This window comes from Eumetopias jubatus, unplaced genomic scaffold (genome assembly GCF_037043125.1).
Source record: "Eumetopias jubatus isolate StellerSeaLion01/CBP00866 unplaced genomic scaffold, mEumJub1_p1.0 scaffold_1, whole genome shotgun sequence".
Taxonomy (NCBI): domain Eukaryota; kingdom Metazoa; phylum Chordata; class Mammalia; order Carnivora; family Otariidae; genus Eumetopias; species Eumetopias jubatus.
Genome location: NW_028274807.1, coordinates 127,225,899 through 127,243,824, shown reverse-complemented (window position 1 = coordinate 127,243,824; position 17,926 = coordinate 127,225,899). Strand labels below are relative to the sequence as shown.

Here is a 17,926-nt window from a genome sequence, read left to right as displayed (position 1 = left end):
GCTCCTTGCTCAGCGGATAGTCTGCTTCTCCCTCTCCTTCTGCCCCTCTCCCCGCTCATGCTCTCTCTTGAACAAATAAATAAAATCTTTTAACAAGTTACATTTATAGTGAATTTTGAGTAACAGAAAATGCTAAGTAAAAAACTCACATACAATATGAATATGTAATATGGACACTAATGAGAAATCATGGTATTATCTAAATGTTCAATACATATCTCAATATCAATGATATTTTCAATGATAATACAGTATATAGTTTAGTCAGATTGCTTTCCCAAACATCTATCACTGAGCAAAATGGCACTACAAGAGGAAGGCTGAGAAATGGATGTGGAGAGAGAGATTCTTCAGGAATGAGGGACATTGGTATGTTAAGGCAGGTAAGGGTGAGAGACAATTTATGGTGAGCAGCTAGTTGGAATCATAAAGACTCCATTCTTAGGGATATGAGAAGTAGGAGACAAGTATCAAAAGTGGGGGGGCACTAAAGGAATAAGTTAGCACCTTCTTAAGTTGCTTAAGGTAAATGATGCTTTTCCCTAATCTCCAAGCTATATGATTGCCTTTCATATCTTGTCAAGACTCCCCTGTCAACACCATCTCTTTTAGTTCTTTCTGGGGAGGAGGAAAATACAGGAAAAGGCCAGGCAATATACTAGTTTCACCTTATTTCATATGATATATAACACCAAAAGAGGCTTGATCCTGAGATCCTTTATGCCCCAAGGGCTGGGTATGTGTGTGAATTAGCAAAAAATGTGTGATTTTGAAAGATATAAAGATTATAGCATTATAACTGATTTACAAGAAGGGAATCCTATTTACAAGAAAGCATGTGATTGTTGGGGGGTATAAAACAAAGGAAAAGGATACTTTTAAATACCCTTTAAAATTACCAAGATTCTATAATAGATGATATCATGGAATAACAAAGATATATAAGAGATCGTATGATAAAGTGGAAATAGCCTAGGACTGAAGATCTGGATTTAAAATTCCAGCTCCAGGGGTGCCTGGGTGGCTCAGTTGGTTAAGTGTCTGCCTTTGGCTCAGGTCATGATCCCAGGGTCCTGGGATTGAGCCCTGCATCAGGCTCCTTGCTCAGTGGGGAGCCTGTTTCTCCCTCTCCCTCTGCCTGCTGCTCTGCCTGCTTGTGCCCTCTCTCTGTCAAATAAATAAAATCTTAAAAAAAAAAATTCCAGCTCCATTGCTAAACTTGTCTGTGGAGGATAAGTTAAACTCTGATTGACTTATTGAATCATTCATTCATTCATTCATTCATGTATTGAATTATTATTCAATAAACTGGTACCATAAGTAAGGCATACAGCTAAATGTTGAGGATATAGCAGGATACATGATTGCTATGGAAGACAGAAAATTTTACTGATAGAAAATTTTACTAAGTACTAATAACAGAGTGAGATTGTACTATAGGAGTAAAGAGTACATACATCTGATCTAATCTAAAAGGTTAAAGAAGGCTTCCTGAATTAAGTAATGTTAAGGTCAGATCTGAATCTGAATCCTAAATAGGAGTTAGGGAGCTAAAGTGGAGGGGGAGGAGTATTCTAGATAGGAGTAATAGCACTGAACAAGGGCTCACAAGTCAGTATTGTTTCTACATAGAATATAGATGGATTGAAGAGATTACATAATTGTTAATTATGGAGGCTGCAGTTATAAATGAATCATTAAAGAAGTACAGCATCAAGGGAAAGTGCAATAGATTGATAATCAGAAGGGAAAGTAGGATTATTTGTTAATTCAAAATATTGACTATGTGCCAGGCACTATTCTAGGCACTTGGTATGTATCACTGAAGAAAGCAAATAAAAGTCCCTGCTCTGATGAAACTTATATTCTAATATAGGGCGAGAGATAACAGCAAACATAATACAGATTATATAGTAAATTAACAGAGGATAAGTACTATGGGTAAGCTAGATTGGGATATAGGCAGGTGAGGGGTATTTTAAATAGAGTAATCAGGGATTGCCTCAGTGAGGAGGTGGTGGTGACTGCACAAAGCCTTGAGAGATGAGGGAGTAAGACCTGCAAATATTAAGAGGAAGCACATTCCAGACAGACAGAAGAGCCAGTACAAAAGTCCTAAGAAAGAATGTGACTGGTACATTCCAAAACAGCAAGAAAGTTGGTGTGGCAGACCAAACAAGCAAAGCATAGGAAATAAGCTCAGAGAGGCAATGAGGGATGGAGGCAGACCTTGCAGGATTTTGTAGGCCTGTCTGAGAATTTAGGGGAGGTTTACTTGTTCACTTCACACTGCTCCAGTGTATATAAGATCAAGAACAGGAGGTAAGAGAGGAGGCTTTGCAAAGATGGCCGAGTAGGCGGACCACTGTCCCATGTTTACAACTAGATTTCAATCACCTCTGAGTAAATAAACCAGAAAGCTATCTGAGGATTGGCAAAACAAACTCCACAACTAATGTAGAAAAGAAGCCACACTGAAGAGGTTAGGAAGAATAGAAAAGGTGGTTGGGAGCTGCCTGCAGGAAAGAGGGAACTGTGGGTGCAGAGAGGGGAAAGTAACATGGAACCCACATAGGGAAAACGAATCCCCATAACATCTGGCTTTGAAAACTGGAGGGGCTGAATTCCATGAGTTTGTATAACCAGTAAGACTTGGAGCCTGGAACTTTAAAAGTCGATTGACTCAGCATTGGGCAAATTGGGAGGGGAGTGATAGCTGACAGCCTGCAGAGAGGCAACATAGAAGCAACAGTTTGCACAATGGGAAGGAAATCTGTTTATACTGACTTTGTAGTGTGTTGGGGAACTTCTCTGGGAACAAAGGAGTTGGTGGGCACCAGCTTCCCCCCTCCCCCCCAAAACACAGAGCCACATGTGGGAGATGGTGCTGCGCAGACACTTGCTGCCTAACCTGCTAGCAATGCACCCCACCCATAAGTTCTCCTGGAACACTTGCCCACTCCAAGACTGCTGGCTTCAGCACAAATTTTGTTAATGCCTCCGCACTTCAGGGGATCCAGCCTAGGACTAGAAGCTCAGAATAAATATTGCTAACTCCGCCGTCCTGCCCGCAAGCCCTTCTGCAGTCATGCCCCCTCAGAAACAGCCTTCGTGGGTCTCACTAACATCACAGAGAGCAAGCACAACCCACAACAGGCAGAGATTCAGTGTAGATGTCTGGACTGAAAGGAAAAGCAACTCGGACACAAGAGCAGGATGCAAGCAACACACACAGGTTAAGTGCCAGGTTCTGGTGAACAGCAGACACTGCACTGCAGGGCACTACAGGTCCTCTTCTTCATAAAGCCACTACTTTCAAGAGCGGATGATGTATTTAACTTTCCTAACACCAAAACAGACACAGAGAGGTAGAAGAATGAGGAGACAGAAAAATATGTCCCAAATGTAAGAATAAGAAAAAAATCACAGCAGGAGATCGAAGTGAAACAGAAATAAGTAATGGGCCTGATAGATAATTTAAAGTAATAATCGTAAAGATACTCTGGACTTCAGAAGTAGGTGGAGGACATTAGTGAGACCCTTGACAAAGAGATAAAAACTAACATATCAGAGATGAAAAACTCAATAAATGAAATTAAAAATAAAATAGATGAAATAAATAGTAGGCTATAGGAAGCAGAGGAACAAATCAGTGACCTGGAGGACAGAGTAATGGAAAGCAATCAAGCGGAGATGAGAGACAAATACTGCATAATGAAAATAGACTTAGAGAACTCAGTGACTCCATCAAGCATAATATTCACATTATAGGGATCCCAGAAGAGAGAGAAAGGGAGGCAGAAAATGTATTTGAAGAAATAAGAGCTGAAAACTTCCTGAATCTGGAAAGGGAAACACAGATCCAGATTCAGGAGGCACAGAGATTCCCCCCAACAAATTCAACCCAAGGAGGTCCACACCAAGACACACAGCAATTAAAATGGCAAAACAAAACAAAACAAAACAAAAAACAGTGATAAAGAAAGAATGTTACAGGTTGCAAAAGAAAAGAAGACCATTAAATACAAAGGAAACCCTGTAAGTCTATCAGCTCATTCTTCATCAGAAACTTTCCAGTCCAGAGGAGAGTGGCATGATATATTCAAAGTGCTAAAAGGGAAAAATCTGCAGTCAAGAACACTCTATCCAGCAAGGTTATCATTCAGAATAGAAGGAGAGAGAAAGAATTTCCCAGACAAACAAAAGTTAAAAGAATTCACGACCACTAAACCATGCCTACAAGAAGTGTTAAGGGGGGCTCTGTGAATGGAAAACAAAAACCATAAGTAAGAGTAAAAAAAAAATACAAGCACAAAAGAAAAAAAATTAAGTATATCTGTAAAAATCAGTCAAGAGAAGTACAAAATAAAAGGATGTAAAATATGATACCAAATATCTGAAATGTGGAGGGCAGAGGAGTAAAGAATGAGTTCAAAATTAAGCAACCATCAGCTCAATATAGACTACTATAAGCAAAAGATGTTATATATAAACCTAATGGTAACACAAATCAAAAAACAGTAATAGATATGCAAAAAATGAAGAGTAAGGAATCCAAGTATATCACTAAAGAAAACCAGCAAACCATGAAAGACAGCAAGAAAGGATCAGAGAAAAACTGCAAAAACAACCACAAAACAAGTAACAAAATAGCAATAAATACATATATATCAATAATTACTTTGAACATCAATGGACTAAATGTTCCAATCAAAAGACATGGCGTCAGAAAGGATAAAAAAACAAGACCCATCTATATGCTGCCTATAATTTCTGCAACTGGAGACTGAGCCTAGCTTTGCATGAGAAAAGAAATAAAGGGTATTGTTATACAAATGTATGGAGAGTCCAGTTCAAATAGAAGGGCTGAATCTGCCCGCACTTCTTCTCTAATTTTCATTTGTTTGGAAGTGTGGGAAGAACAACGTCCCCAGACAGAAGGATTTTGAAGGTTTGTATGCTGGTCTTTGAAAAAAAAAGTTTAAAGAGGGCAAGAGTGTTTAAAGTCATGGGGAAAGGCATACTCTGGGGTCAAGGATAGGGAAGAAATATAGCAAAGTCAAGAGTACTTTAATAGTTTAAGTAAAATATTAAATGATGTGACACAAAAAATATTAAGTTCTATAAATGCCTAATTATTACTCAGAATTTAGTCTGTGATAATTTGGTCTTTAAAAAGAACCTTCTGAGTTAAAGTCATTTTTCTTTTCTTTCCTAAACAAAATAACTTTTGAGACTATTTCTCTAGATCCTATCTACAAAGTGCTCATTAGCTGCCTTGATGCTCTCTGGGGTGAATTTTTTTGGTTTGGTCATTGGTTCCTCAGCAGCAGGCACTTTCTTGTTCCTTTCATCTAAGTGGAAACTTTGAAAGGTATGTAGCTTTTGAAACAAGATGGAATTCTTTCCCAAATTTGTACCCTAAGACACTTTAGAACTTGGATTTGACTTCACAGCATGGTTATACAAAAAATAAAAGATCAAGTGCTCACAAGGTTAAATTTCAGGAAAGCCCTCTTGCATGCAAGACAAAGGCGGGGTGTAAAACGAAAACAAAAGTAGCCTGAGTTAAAGAGGTCATTTGATTTTACTCTACACTCAAGACTGCTCCTCTCTGCATGCTGAAACAGGTTGGTTTTTTTCATTTTCTCATTCTAACTTGGATAAGATTGTTTTTTAAAGCCCAAAGACTGTATATTTACCTATGTAAAGGGAGTCTTGATGCACAAAAATCTAAATGTTAACATGTGCAAAAAAGAGCTATTTGAAAACAGCTATACACTTTAATCTTAAAACAAAAATCTGAATATAGCAAGAAGAAAATATTTTATTATTTCTGGTATTATGTTAATATCATTACTTGCCTACAAAACTTTGTTAATGAGAAAATAGGTTTTGCTATGACATTTTTTTCTGCTTTATTTTACAAATGCTATTTTTTTGTTCTTGTAATAAAGACATCTAAAATGTGTTCCTTATATATCTGCCAGAAGGATCAATTCCTGCAAATAATTTCCATTCCTGTCCTATTTACTCACATTTTTTAGTAAGATTCTTATTTAAAAATATACTTCCTTAGTGTCTTATATTATTTGGGCTTTTTATTCCTTATCATCAGGTTCAAGATTTGTGATGAATGAGGAAGAAAGAACAAAGTTCATACTGTGTTAATAATTAACACATAAGAAAATGATGATCAGAATAGAATGGTCTTCTAGATTGGAACTTTTCAAATAAACTTACGGGTAAAAATAGTCATTTTAAATTGTTGGCACCTGGTTTGTACATAATGAAAGCAGTTCTTCTACGTGGTATATTTCCTTGAGGAGCCTTCTCTGCTTTACTCATCCAAAAAGAGTTAGTAAGAATAAGAATATTCTTTTGGAAATGTACCATAAATTGGCACACTGTTTTGAATGATTCTATAAGAATGTTAGAGCTTCTTCCAAGGACAAAAATAACCAAAGGGAGACAGAAAGGCTAAGGAAAAAGCAAAATAAAACTCAGCAGTAAAATAAAAACACTAAAAGTCAATTTTTTTAATTTTTTAATTTTTTTTAAGATTTTTAAAATTTTATTATTTGACAGAGAGAGAGACAGTGAGAGAGGGAACACAAGCCGGGGGAGTGGGAGAGGGAGAAGCAGGCTTCCCGAGGAGCAGGGAGCCCAATGTGGGGCTCGATCCCAGGACCTTGGGACCATGGCTTGAGCCGAAGGCAGAAGCTTAACGACTGAGCCACCCAGGCGCCCCTGAAAGTCAATTTTATATACATTTTAAAACTTGTGAATTCTGGGGCCGCCTGGGTGGCTTGGTTAAGCATCTGCCTTTGGCTCAGGTCCTGAGATCCAGTGCCACATCAGACTTCCTACTCAGCCAGGAGCCTGCTTCTTCCTCTTCCTCTGCCTGCTGCTCCCCCTGCCTGTGCTCTCTCTCTCTCTCTGGCAAATAAATAAAATCTTAAAAAAAAAAACAAAAAACCCCTAAACTTGTGAATTCTGTGCAAGCTTATCTTACTTCTATAAGGTGTTAATAACCAATACAGTAAAATAACTAATGATGAGACAAGAAGATTCCTGCCATATCATCTATCTATTCTAGACTAATAGCTTTATATCTGCTTGTAAAACCTTTAGTTTGACAAATATTTACTAAGCACCTAGTGTATAGCAGCCACTCCATAAGGTATTCATTACAAACATAAATCCAACAGGTCATACTCTTAGGGAACTAAGAAACCCATCTTTTCCACAGGATGGGGTCAGTTCTCTGAGAATGAATGTAGGTATGTACGTAGATATAGCTATTGGATCACGAAAGTCTTCTGGGGAGGTGATGTCCAAGTTAACTGAGGAGGAATTGGCCCTTTAAGAGAAGGGCAGGAAACAGTCTATCAGATGAAGGAACAGAATGAGTTATGATGTAGACATGTGCTACAGCATGGTGTGTGCCAGCAAACTGCTTGCAGATGAGTACTATAACTGGGGCGTAGACATGTGCTACAGCATGGTGTGTGCCAGCAAACTGCTTGCAGATGAGTACTATAACTGGGGCGTATAGTAGAGAGATGTAGCACAGCATGGGGTGCATAGTAGAGAGATGTAGCAGGAACCATGGGTAGGACCACATTATGGAGGGAGCCTTGGGCATCACGCTAAGGAGCTTGGATTATATCTTTCAGGTGGAGTAATGTGTCTTTCAGGTGAGGAGCTAAGCAGAAGAGTGACAGATTTACATTTCAGAGATATAGAACTCTGGTGGCAGTAAGAAAAATGATTTTGACAAAGAAGTGGTAAGGAGGATTAAGAATAGCAGATACCAGTTGGGAAGATATTGTAATAGGCCAGGTAAGAAACAATGGTGGTCGAATGGTGCAGATGTGTCAAAGAGGGCAAATTAAAAAAAAGAGACAGATTCACAATCTATTGGGAAGGTAAAATCAGAATTTAGGGTCTGACTGGAAATTAGGGATGAAGGTGAGAGAGGTCAAGGACAGTGTAGGCTTATAACTTCGGTAACTGGTGGAATGATGCTACTGAATGGTAACATTCAGCATGTGTGACAGGTTTTGAAGGGAAGCTAAGTAGAGGAAACTTTGTTTTATAAAGGCCAACTAGTGAAATTAAGTATAAACACTGAGGTAATTTATTTAACTTATTTTAAAATAAATTTATTTTTAAAAATAAGTTTATAAATAAGAAAAATAAATTTATTTTAGATGAATAAAATAATTTATTTAATTTACTGTCAATATCCTGCATAAGAATCACAAAGTTGTATATGTAAAAAATATAAGACTTTTTATTCCTTTTGTTGAAATGACTAAATTTTCATATTTTAAAAACTATTTTTACATAAAAGTCATTACTTTGATTTAGGGTTTAATGATTAAGAAAGCTCCTCAGGGTATTATTTTTATTGTTCTTGTGTAAATTCCAGCTCCTGCACAGAGACTTGTAAAAACAGGTGATGAAGAACTAATCTTGGGCATATACTCCAGTGTGGCTTCCATTGAAGAGTTTCAAATTTCAAAGAGCAGCAGATTCAGCCTCACCTATGTTATAGCAACAATCTACTCTCTAGTAAAAGAACAAAACATATGCTAGATTAAAAAGTGTTTCCTTTTAAACAATATTAAAATTAATATTCTATGTTCTTTTTGACATTTAGATTGGAGCCATGGCTTTGGAACACAACCAGTCAACAGATTACTATTATGAGGAAAATGAAGTGAATGGCACTCATGACTATAGTCAGTATGAAGTGATCTGTATAAAAGAGGAAGTCAGAAAATTTGCAAAAGTTTTCTTGCCTGCCTTCTTCACAATAGCTTTCGTCATTGGAATTGCAGGCAATTCCATAGTAGTGGCAATTTATGCCTATTACAAGAAGCAGAGAACCAAAACGGATGTGTACATCCTGAACTTGGCAGTGGCAGATTTACTCCTTCTATTCACTCTGCCTTTTTGGGCAGTTAATGCAGTTCATGGATGGGTTTTAGGGAGAATCATGTGCAAAGTCACTTCAGCCTTGTACACAGTCAACTTTGTCTCTGGAATGCAGTTTCTGGCTTGTATCAGCATAGACAGATACTGGGCAGTAACTAAAGCCCCAGGTCAAACAGGAGTGGGGAAACCATGCTGGCTTATGTGTTTCTGTGTCTGGACGGCTGCCATCTTGCTGAGTATACCTCAGCTGGTTTTTTATACAGTAAATCACAAGGCTAGGTGCATTCCCATCTTTCCATATCACCTAGGAACCTCAGTGAAAGCATCAATTCAAATGCTGGAAATCTGCATCGGATTTGTAATACCCTTTCTTATTATGGGAGTGTGCTACTTTGTCACAGCAAGGACACTCATCAGGATGCCCAACATTAAAAAATCTCGACCCCTCAAAGTTCTGCTCACAGTGGTTATAGTTTTCATTGTCACTCAGCTGCCTTATAACATTGTCAGGTTCTGCCAAGTCATAGACATCATCTACTCCCTGATCACCGACTGTGACATGAGCAAACGCATGGATGTTGCCGTCCAAATCACGGAGAGCATTGCACTCTTTCACAGCTGCCTCAACCCAATCCTGTATGTTTTCATGGGAGCCTCTTTTAAAAACTACATTATGAAAGTTGCTAAGAAATACGGGTCCTGGAGAAGACAAAGACAAAACGTGGAGGAGATTCCTTTTGATTCAGAAGATCCTACAGAGCCAACCAGTACTTTTAGCATTTAAATGCAACACTGCTGTCTCTTGCTTCGATACACATGAATGCTGCTTCTTCCTCAGATAAAACATCTGCTTTATTCTGAAACTTAAATCTCAAACACCGTGGTGCCAACTTACAGCAATCAAGAGGTGGGGGGAGGATGGGAAGAATATAGCAACGGAGGAGGAAACGAAATAATAAATGCACAAAACATGAACTTAAAATTAACAATATTGGAAAATAGTATTAACAGACATAAATAATAAAAACAGTATGCTATGAATTAGGCCATCTGAAACAGATTAATAAAAAGGCTTATATTAAGGGGCATTTTTAATTATTTTAAATGATCTAAAGTCTAATGTAAGAATGATTTCACTGCATAATTTCAGTACTTGAATAACTATACAGCAAAATTTAATCCTTTTTTCCTATTTCTTAGTTTGTGATTTCCTAAGACCCCAAAGAATAACAATTTAACAATTAAAAAATTACATAAAAAGCTTTACTGGCCCTTTTAATACATCCCTGGTAAATTTTTTTTTTTCTTTTTATCCCTGGTAAATTTCTGAACATGTAATTTGCTTCCATGATGTCAATTTTCTTTAGTAATAAGCTGGTTATCCTGTTAGATTTACACGTATACTCTAGAAGCAATCTTTAGATAATCATATTTACCTAGATGCCAATTCTGTGACTTCCTAAAGGGCTCATCCATTTATGTGAATCTATTACCGAGGGCTGACTAACCAATACATTTTCTTATATATAGATTCTTATTATTTTGCTTAAGCCCTTGCATTTTTAAGCAATAAAAGTATGTGACACAATTTTTAATAACATGTATATCTTATCTCTTTAACTACATTTATAAATTATTACAGTTCATTTAATATGTCCCTACTGAAATTTAATTTTGATAGAAATTACATTGATCAATAGTGTGCACTAATATGAATTTTCTCTCTCGCAAACTATAAAAAACTGTGAACTGTAAAATTGTAGGAAAAAAAAGACATGTTTTCTGCTCTTAAAAATAAGTATCACCTAACCAAGATATGTTATTTTAAAATTACTTTTCTTTGGGGAGGCTTTGTGGCACTGTCGGTTGAGCCTCTGGCTCTTGATTTTGGCTCAGGTGGTGAGATCAATTCCCAGGTCGGGCTCCGCACTCAGCATGGGGTCTGCTTGGAGTTTCTCTCTCCCTCTCCCTCTGCCTCTGCCCTAACCCCCACCCCTGCACTCTCTCCCTCTCTCCAAAATAAATAAATATATATATATTTAAGATTTTACTTATTTATTTGACAGAGAGAGACACAGCGAGAGATGGAACACAAGCAGGGGGAGTGGGAGAGGGAGAAGCAGGCTTCCCGCCAAGCAGGGAGCCCGATGCAGGGCTTGATCCCAGGCCCCTGGGATCATGACCTGAGCCAAAGGCAGATGCCCAACGACTGAGCCACCCAGGTGCCCCCAAAACAAATAAATATTTTTAAAAAATTACTTTTGTTTAATCAAATATTTCTAAATTTGAATATGCTTTCAAAGGCAGAATTTAAAGAATGGTGATCATGAAACTAATAATTATGTATCATATTATTCTAGCACAGCACCTGGGACAAAGGATGGATTTGAATACTCACCACTGCTCCACCATTTCTTGCCATTAATTACATAGCTATCTCCATCTCATTGGATGCTACATTCAATATTTGTGGCATCACTCGACGCTACATTGGGCTCTATAAATAAGCAAAGGTTGAATTTACAGGCAGGCAGACATCATCAGTTTACAAAGAGACTTTAGATAAGGAAATGTGAACTCTTTGAGGATAGAGGCATGTTCCTATCCTTCCCCCACTTCCACCCTGGTTCTCCTATAACCTACACATAGTAGGTATTCAGTAAATGTGCACTGGAAGAATGAATGAATGAATTTCAAACACTGGGATCAGCAATCTGAATTGTGTTCTTGGCTTCCTCACTGATACATGATTTGAGATAACGCACTCAATCCTTTCTCTAATCATCAAAAGTAGACTAGGAATATTGTTGTTTATTGTCCACAATGGAAATCTACTAAATACTAAATATTGCAAGCCAGATTTCCCTACCATCTAGTTTACTATCTTAGACAATTTCCAACTGTACCTTGCAAATTCCATCAGGAATGTGGTCCCTGACTTATTTTGCATTCTGTAAAGCCTGCTCAGCACAATGTCTTCAGAAAGTTTTCCATGGGACACCCTCACACAACTGCTTTACTATATGGCATATCAAAATGTACACGCTAGCCCTCAATCACAGTAATCTGCACTTGTTAATATGCTGCTCTTTTAAATGGGTCCTTCAGATATTTTGTGTGTTCTATTTCTAAAACTAGAGACCCATGGGGTTCCTTTAGAAAGGGATCTGTGTACTTATTTTGTAACCTCCAATTAGTGCTTTGTGGACAACATGTCACTGCAGATGTTCAATAAATGCCTCTCACTGATTTTAAATGGAGATCAGTTTTGCTATTATAAATACATACAGTGTTATAGAAGACTTTTAAATCTGGCTAAAATTATGGCCAGATGACATTTAGTTTAATTCTAAACTCAACTATAAAATGATGACTTTTTCCTTTGAAGAATTCTCAATTGCTGTTTCCTATTTACAAATGGTACCAAACCCATTTTTAACAGGCTCCGAATTTTACTTTCCCATATGATCATAATTTGAACTATGTGACCAGCATTGCTGAATGATCTATTTTTCTAGGTTTATGGCAGAGTTAAGTATTTTGTAACTATCAATAAAAATTATTACAAAGATGACTATTTCACACACAAGGGCAAAAAAGATATTAAATATACATACATGGCAATTTTAGAAATGCAAGTCAAAAGATTCTGAGGTTAGGTTTACTCTGCTGCTAAATGCCTAAAGTAGACTGCCAGAAAACATCACCTGGTATCCTCCCAAAGGGGAGGACAATTTTATTCTGCACAGTTAAAAATGCCAAAATTTGAAATTGGGCTCAAAATAAACATATGCCCATCTCTGTCCATGGGCAAATTTGCCTGAAATACAAAGCCATTCTTTCATTTTAGCTCATCTATAATAACTCCAGGATGACTGACTGCACAAGGGGAGAACCATGATTTGCTTTTACCTGTCATACAGAAACAGGAGGCAATGTTCCCTTGAAGAAGAGGCTCAAGCCACTGCTGCTTCTGCTTTTCACTTCCATATAGGTAGAGCAACTCCATGTTCCCTGTATCTGTACGTAATAAGAAAAAACATTTCTTTTGCATTTTAAAAATTTACCAATATGAAATCCAAATTTTATGTTGATAATATACACATGTATCTTTTTAAGGCAAACATCTGTTTACAAAAATATTTTGAAACATAATAGTAAATATAATTTATAATGAAGGTATGCCATAAATAGTTATTATAAGTATATGGCATTTGGTGCATATTTATTCAATTGTGTTGAATTACACACTTGTCTGCTTCGTCCCTAATTCACTCCTAATTAAGGTCTGAGGAAAACAATTTACTGCCTTAATCCTTCCCTGCTTTCTTGCAAATATGCTTTGCTAGGAGTGACTGCAATGCTCCTGGAGAACAATTATCATTACATGCTCTACTAAGACTCCATCGCTGAGACTCCTGTTCCTCAAACATACACTGTGCTAACTTTCACATATTGGCCTGTGCCAAGCCTTCTCTCAAGTCCAATTCTACCCATCATTCCTAAGTAAATTCCTGCTTCTGAGCCACTTCCATTGTGAAGAATCTCTGATTACCCAGTCAGAAATATCTCCTTCTTCTGAACTCAGAGTAATATTGTCTCTTTAACTCTACCATTGCTCTTACTTTTGTGCACCCCCACCATCTAGAAAAGTACTAGGTAGTATCTCAAGAATGCTAAACACAGAATCCCTGATAGAAAATGACAGCAGATAACTTAAGACCCTTTCCAAACCTCAGAGGGCATTGTTCAGTAACTGATATACTACTATCACTCTCATATAAGAAAGAATGCTTCATATCTGCCATGGAGCAAAACCCCCTACGGGCTTTTCTCTGATATTTGTTCCTATAAAACTTCTAAAAAAAACAAAAACAAAAACAAAAACAAAACCTTTCCTTGGGATGCCTGGGTGGCTCAGTAGGTTAAGCATCTACCTTTGGCTCAGGTTATGATCCCAGAGTCCTGGGATTGAGTCCCGCATCAGGCTCCTTGCTCAGTGGGGAGCCTGCTTCTTCCTCTGCCTGCCACTCCCCCTGCTTGTATGCTCTCTCTCTCTCTCTCTCTGACAAATGTGTAAATAAAAATCTTAAAAAAAAAAACCCTTTCCCTTGAAAACTGATTACTCATAAGATTTTTTAAAAAAGATTATTTTATTTTAGAGAGAAAGAGAATGAGAGATCGTGCGGTGGGGGTGGGTGGGAAGAGGGAGAGGGAGAGAGAGAATCTCAAGCAGACTCCTCGCTGAGTGGGGAGCCCGACACAGGGCTCAATCCCACAACCCTGAGATCGTGACCTGAGCTGAAATCAAGAGTTGGACGCTTAACCGACTGAGCCACCTAGGTGCCCTGATTATTCATAAGATTTTCAGGAAGAATTTTTCAGTATCACCTCTAAACATGACTTGAAGGACAGTCACTGAAATGCCTATGAAAATGGAGTTAAATCCAAGTTAAGTCTCTCAAAATGTGGTTGCACTCTGTTCAGACACTATTAACAGAGCCAAAGTTATATTAAAATGCACAAAATTCCTAGTAGATTAACATTAGCTTAAAATTCTTTTTGACTGAGGGAGAAAATGAATCTTGAGTTATAATTAATGAAGCTGTTTTCTTTGCTTAATTTTTTTTTTAAGATTTTATTTATTTGACAGAGAGAGAGAGACAGCAAGAGAGGGAACACAAGCAGGGGGAGTGGGAGAGGGAGATGCAAGCTTCCCGCTGAGCAGGGAGCCCGATGTGGGACTCGATCCCAGGACCCTGGGATCATGACCTGAGCTGAAGGCAGACGCTTAACGGCTGAGCCACCCAGGCGCCCCTTCTTTGCTTATTTTAAATTCACAGTTTCTCGTTATAGTTCAAATGAGGTAAATATTGACTAAGATCTTCCCCAAAATTGTCAGTTTATTCTGAGAAGCTGGCAAAACAAAGCTATCATTTATGGGTTGGGAAAACGCCTAGATAAGTCACTTCTACAAAAAAATTACTCTAGCCCAAATCAGCCCATAGGCCCCCCAAATTTTCTAGTAATAGCTATAGAATTAAAATTGCTATATTCAACATTCTAATATACAATATTGTATGATTTCATGAAGGGCAAAAAAACAAAACAAAAGACAAATTGGAAGACTACATATGTTTCCCATAAGCTTTTCAACTATTTGGAAAGCTTGAGTAGAAATTCATCTTTTATACTTAAGAAACCTCCCAAAGTATTTAATTGGCATCAATCACATTCCCTTCTTTATCTGCTTTGGAAATGCTCCGAAACACAATGCCCCAAGGCCTTCATGAAGATATCTCTACTACAAAGAGAAAACGCCTAGTTTTCTACTTACGGTTTTATACATCCTTGTTTGCTAAGGAGAGTTGCTAATCATACTTTAGCCAAAGAAAATGTATTTTCCTGGCCAATTTTAAAATTTCAGCAGTTTGGTGATATCATTTAGACAGTACAATTGATAGACTCATGAAATTTTAATACTAGAAGATCTTCTAGTGAAAAGTGAGTTCACGGGTCAAATGGAGAAATAGTGGCAGGGCTGCGTCTGCAAAGGAAGTCTTCTATAGCATTATTTTTTCATATTATGACCCATAAGTATGTCACGAAATCAATTTAATAGACTATGGCTAGCATTAGCTAAAAAAATAAAATAGATCAAAATAGAACACATTAGATTAGACTCACTGGAAAATATCTGAATATATTATATGTAATAAAGGAAACTATTATTTCATGAAACCCTTTTTCAGTAATATATATGCCTTTCATTTCTTGTTCCCCAATCCATCCGTCCATCCATGAACATACACATACAACTACATATGCTACATATTGGGTCACAATATAAATTATATTTCTCACTATGAGTAGCAATAAAAATTTTTTTAAAAGACTACCAGTTCTCCTTCCACTAAATTATGCCATCTATACAGTATAATGTAATAGCTTCACATAAATGAGATGAAGTCTTTAGAAATTCTGTGATAGATTTGACTTTTACAATAGCCTCATTATTGGATTAAAATGTAGTACAGCAGTAATTTGATAAATTGGTAATTTGAGGAGGGAAAACCACCAAGGATAAGTTCCACCATGCATCAGAAGTCTATAACTTCATTCATAGTTCCAAATGAGAGTCAAAGTCCACTGTGCAAACACTTTGCTATGCAACCAGATGGTGTTTTCTCTTACATATCCAATATACTTCTTTTTGGTAGTTCCATCCTTGATTAACTCTTTTTGGGAAAGCTTTAGCAGCAGGGCCATACAATAAGCACAAAAGGCAATACTGAGGTCTAACTTATTCAGTGACAATATAGGAATATCATACCATCATCCTTCTACAACAAATCAAATGTTGGTCCTTTACTGGGAACAACAGAATAACTAGAGTAACCTGGGGGAAAAAAGACAAAAGACATTCCCAGGGTCTACCCTAGACCTACGGAATCAAAACTATAGGGATGGAGCCTGTGAATCTGTTTGTTTTGGTTTTAAGTTCCTTAGCCAGTTCTTTGACAAATCCAGGTTTGAAAACACCTTCTACAGACTACATTCCAGGTTTATCTCTTCCATATTACCTTTTTTTTTAAAAAGATTTTATTTATTTATTTGAGAGAGAGAGAATGAGAGCTAGAGAGCATGAGAGGGAAGAGGGTCAGAGGGAGAAGCGGACTCCCTGCTGAGCAGGGAGCCCGATGCGGGACTCGATCCCAGGACTCCAGGATCATGACCTGAGCTGAAGGCAGTCGCTTAACCAACTGAGCCACCCAGGAGCCCCCATATTACCTTTTTAAGAAAGATTTTTATTTATGTATTGAGAGAGAGGGAGAGCACAGGGGGAGAGTGAGAGGGAGAAGCAGACTCCCTGCTGAGCAGAGAGCCCAACATGGGACTCGATCCCAGGACACTGAGATCATGACCTGAGCCGAAAGCAGACACTTAAATGACTGAGCCATCCACGCATCCCTCTTCCATATTACCTTTTTAAAGAAAAGTTGGCCTCCTTCCCTTATCCTTCCAATTTTTCATGCCAAAATCTTTGGAGGCATCTTTGACTTCCCCATATCCAATCAGGAAATCCTCTTTGCTCTTCCTTCAAAATATATTTAGAATCTTTCTACTTCTCACCTTTTCCGCTGCTACCACCCTAGAACAAATCCCCATCATCTCTAACTGTGATTATTACAAAAGACTCCCTGCTTCCTTCCTTCCCTCCCTTTGTTAATTCCCAACATAGTAGTCAAAGTGATTCTTTTAAAACTGACATAACATCTTGTCACTCCTCTGGTCAAATCTCCCGTGGCTTCCCATTTCAAAGGAGGTATAAGCCCTTACCTGCCCTATAAGTCCCTTTCCTCCCTGATTATCTTCTCTTACTATTCTACCAACTATGCCAGCCTCCTTGACTCTTCTTGGAATACACCCATCATACTCTTGCCTTAGGGTCTATGCATTTTTTGTGCTATGGAAATTCCTTCCCCAGATATCAGCATAGCTAACTCTCTTACCTTTTTTAAGTCTGTATCCAATGTCATTTTCTCAGTAAGGGTTTTTAAATCACTAAAGGTTTTTTCCTGGCCATTCCGTGTTAAACTGTAATTTGCATTTCTTGTTCCCCAGCATTCCAGTGTGGCCCTACCCTGCTGGGTTTTTTAAATTTTTTTTCCCAAAGCACTTTTCATCTTCAAACTTAACTACATAATTTACTTACTTACAATATTTATTATTTATTTTTGTCTCCCTCCATTAGAACATCAGCTCCATGAGGGCAGGAATCTTTGTGTATTATATTCTTTGATACATCTCAAGGATCTAGAACAGTGCTTGGCACGTTGTAAGTAATCAATAAATAACTGGTGAATAGGGGCACCTGGCTGACTCAGTTGCAAGAGTGTGTGACTCTTGATCTTGGGGTCATGAGTTCGAGCCCAAGTTGAATGCAGAGATTACTTAAATAAATTTTTAAAAACTTAAA

The 17,926-nt window shown here is 37.7% G+C and overlaps 2 protein-coding genes across 2 annotated transcripts in view; one reads left to right on the top strand and one right to left on the bottom strand.

Annotated features, from left to right (window-relative positions):
* Positions 1-17,926, bottom strand: part of ACAD11 (acyl-CoA dehydrogenase family member 11) — a 97,909-nt gene that overhangs the window by 35,985 nt on the left and 43,998 nt on the right. Inside the window, 2 exon segments of the mRNA XM_028099148.2 lie at positions 11,345-11,443; positions 12,859-12,966. Of these exon segments, the coding sequence (XP_027954949.1) occupies positions 11,345-11,443; positions 12,859-12,966 (207 nt within the window).
* ACKR4 (atypical chemokine receptor 4) lies at positions 8,678-9,730 on the top strand. Its single transcript, XM_028099146.2, has one exon. It carries the CDS (start codon positions 8,678-8,680, stop codon positions 9,728-9,730), a length of 1,053 nt encoding a protein of 350 aa, XP_027954947.1.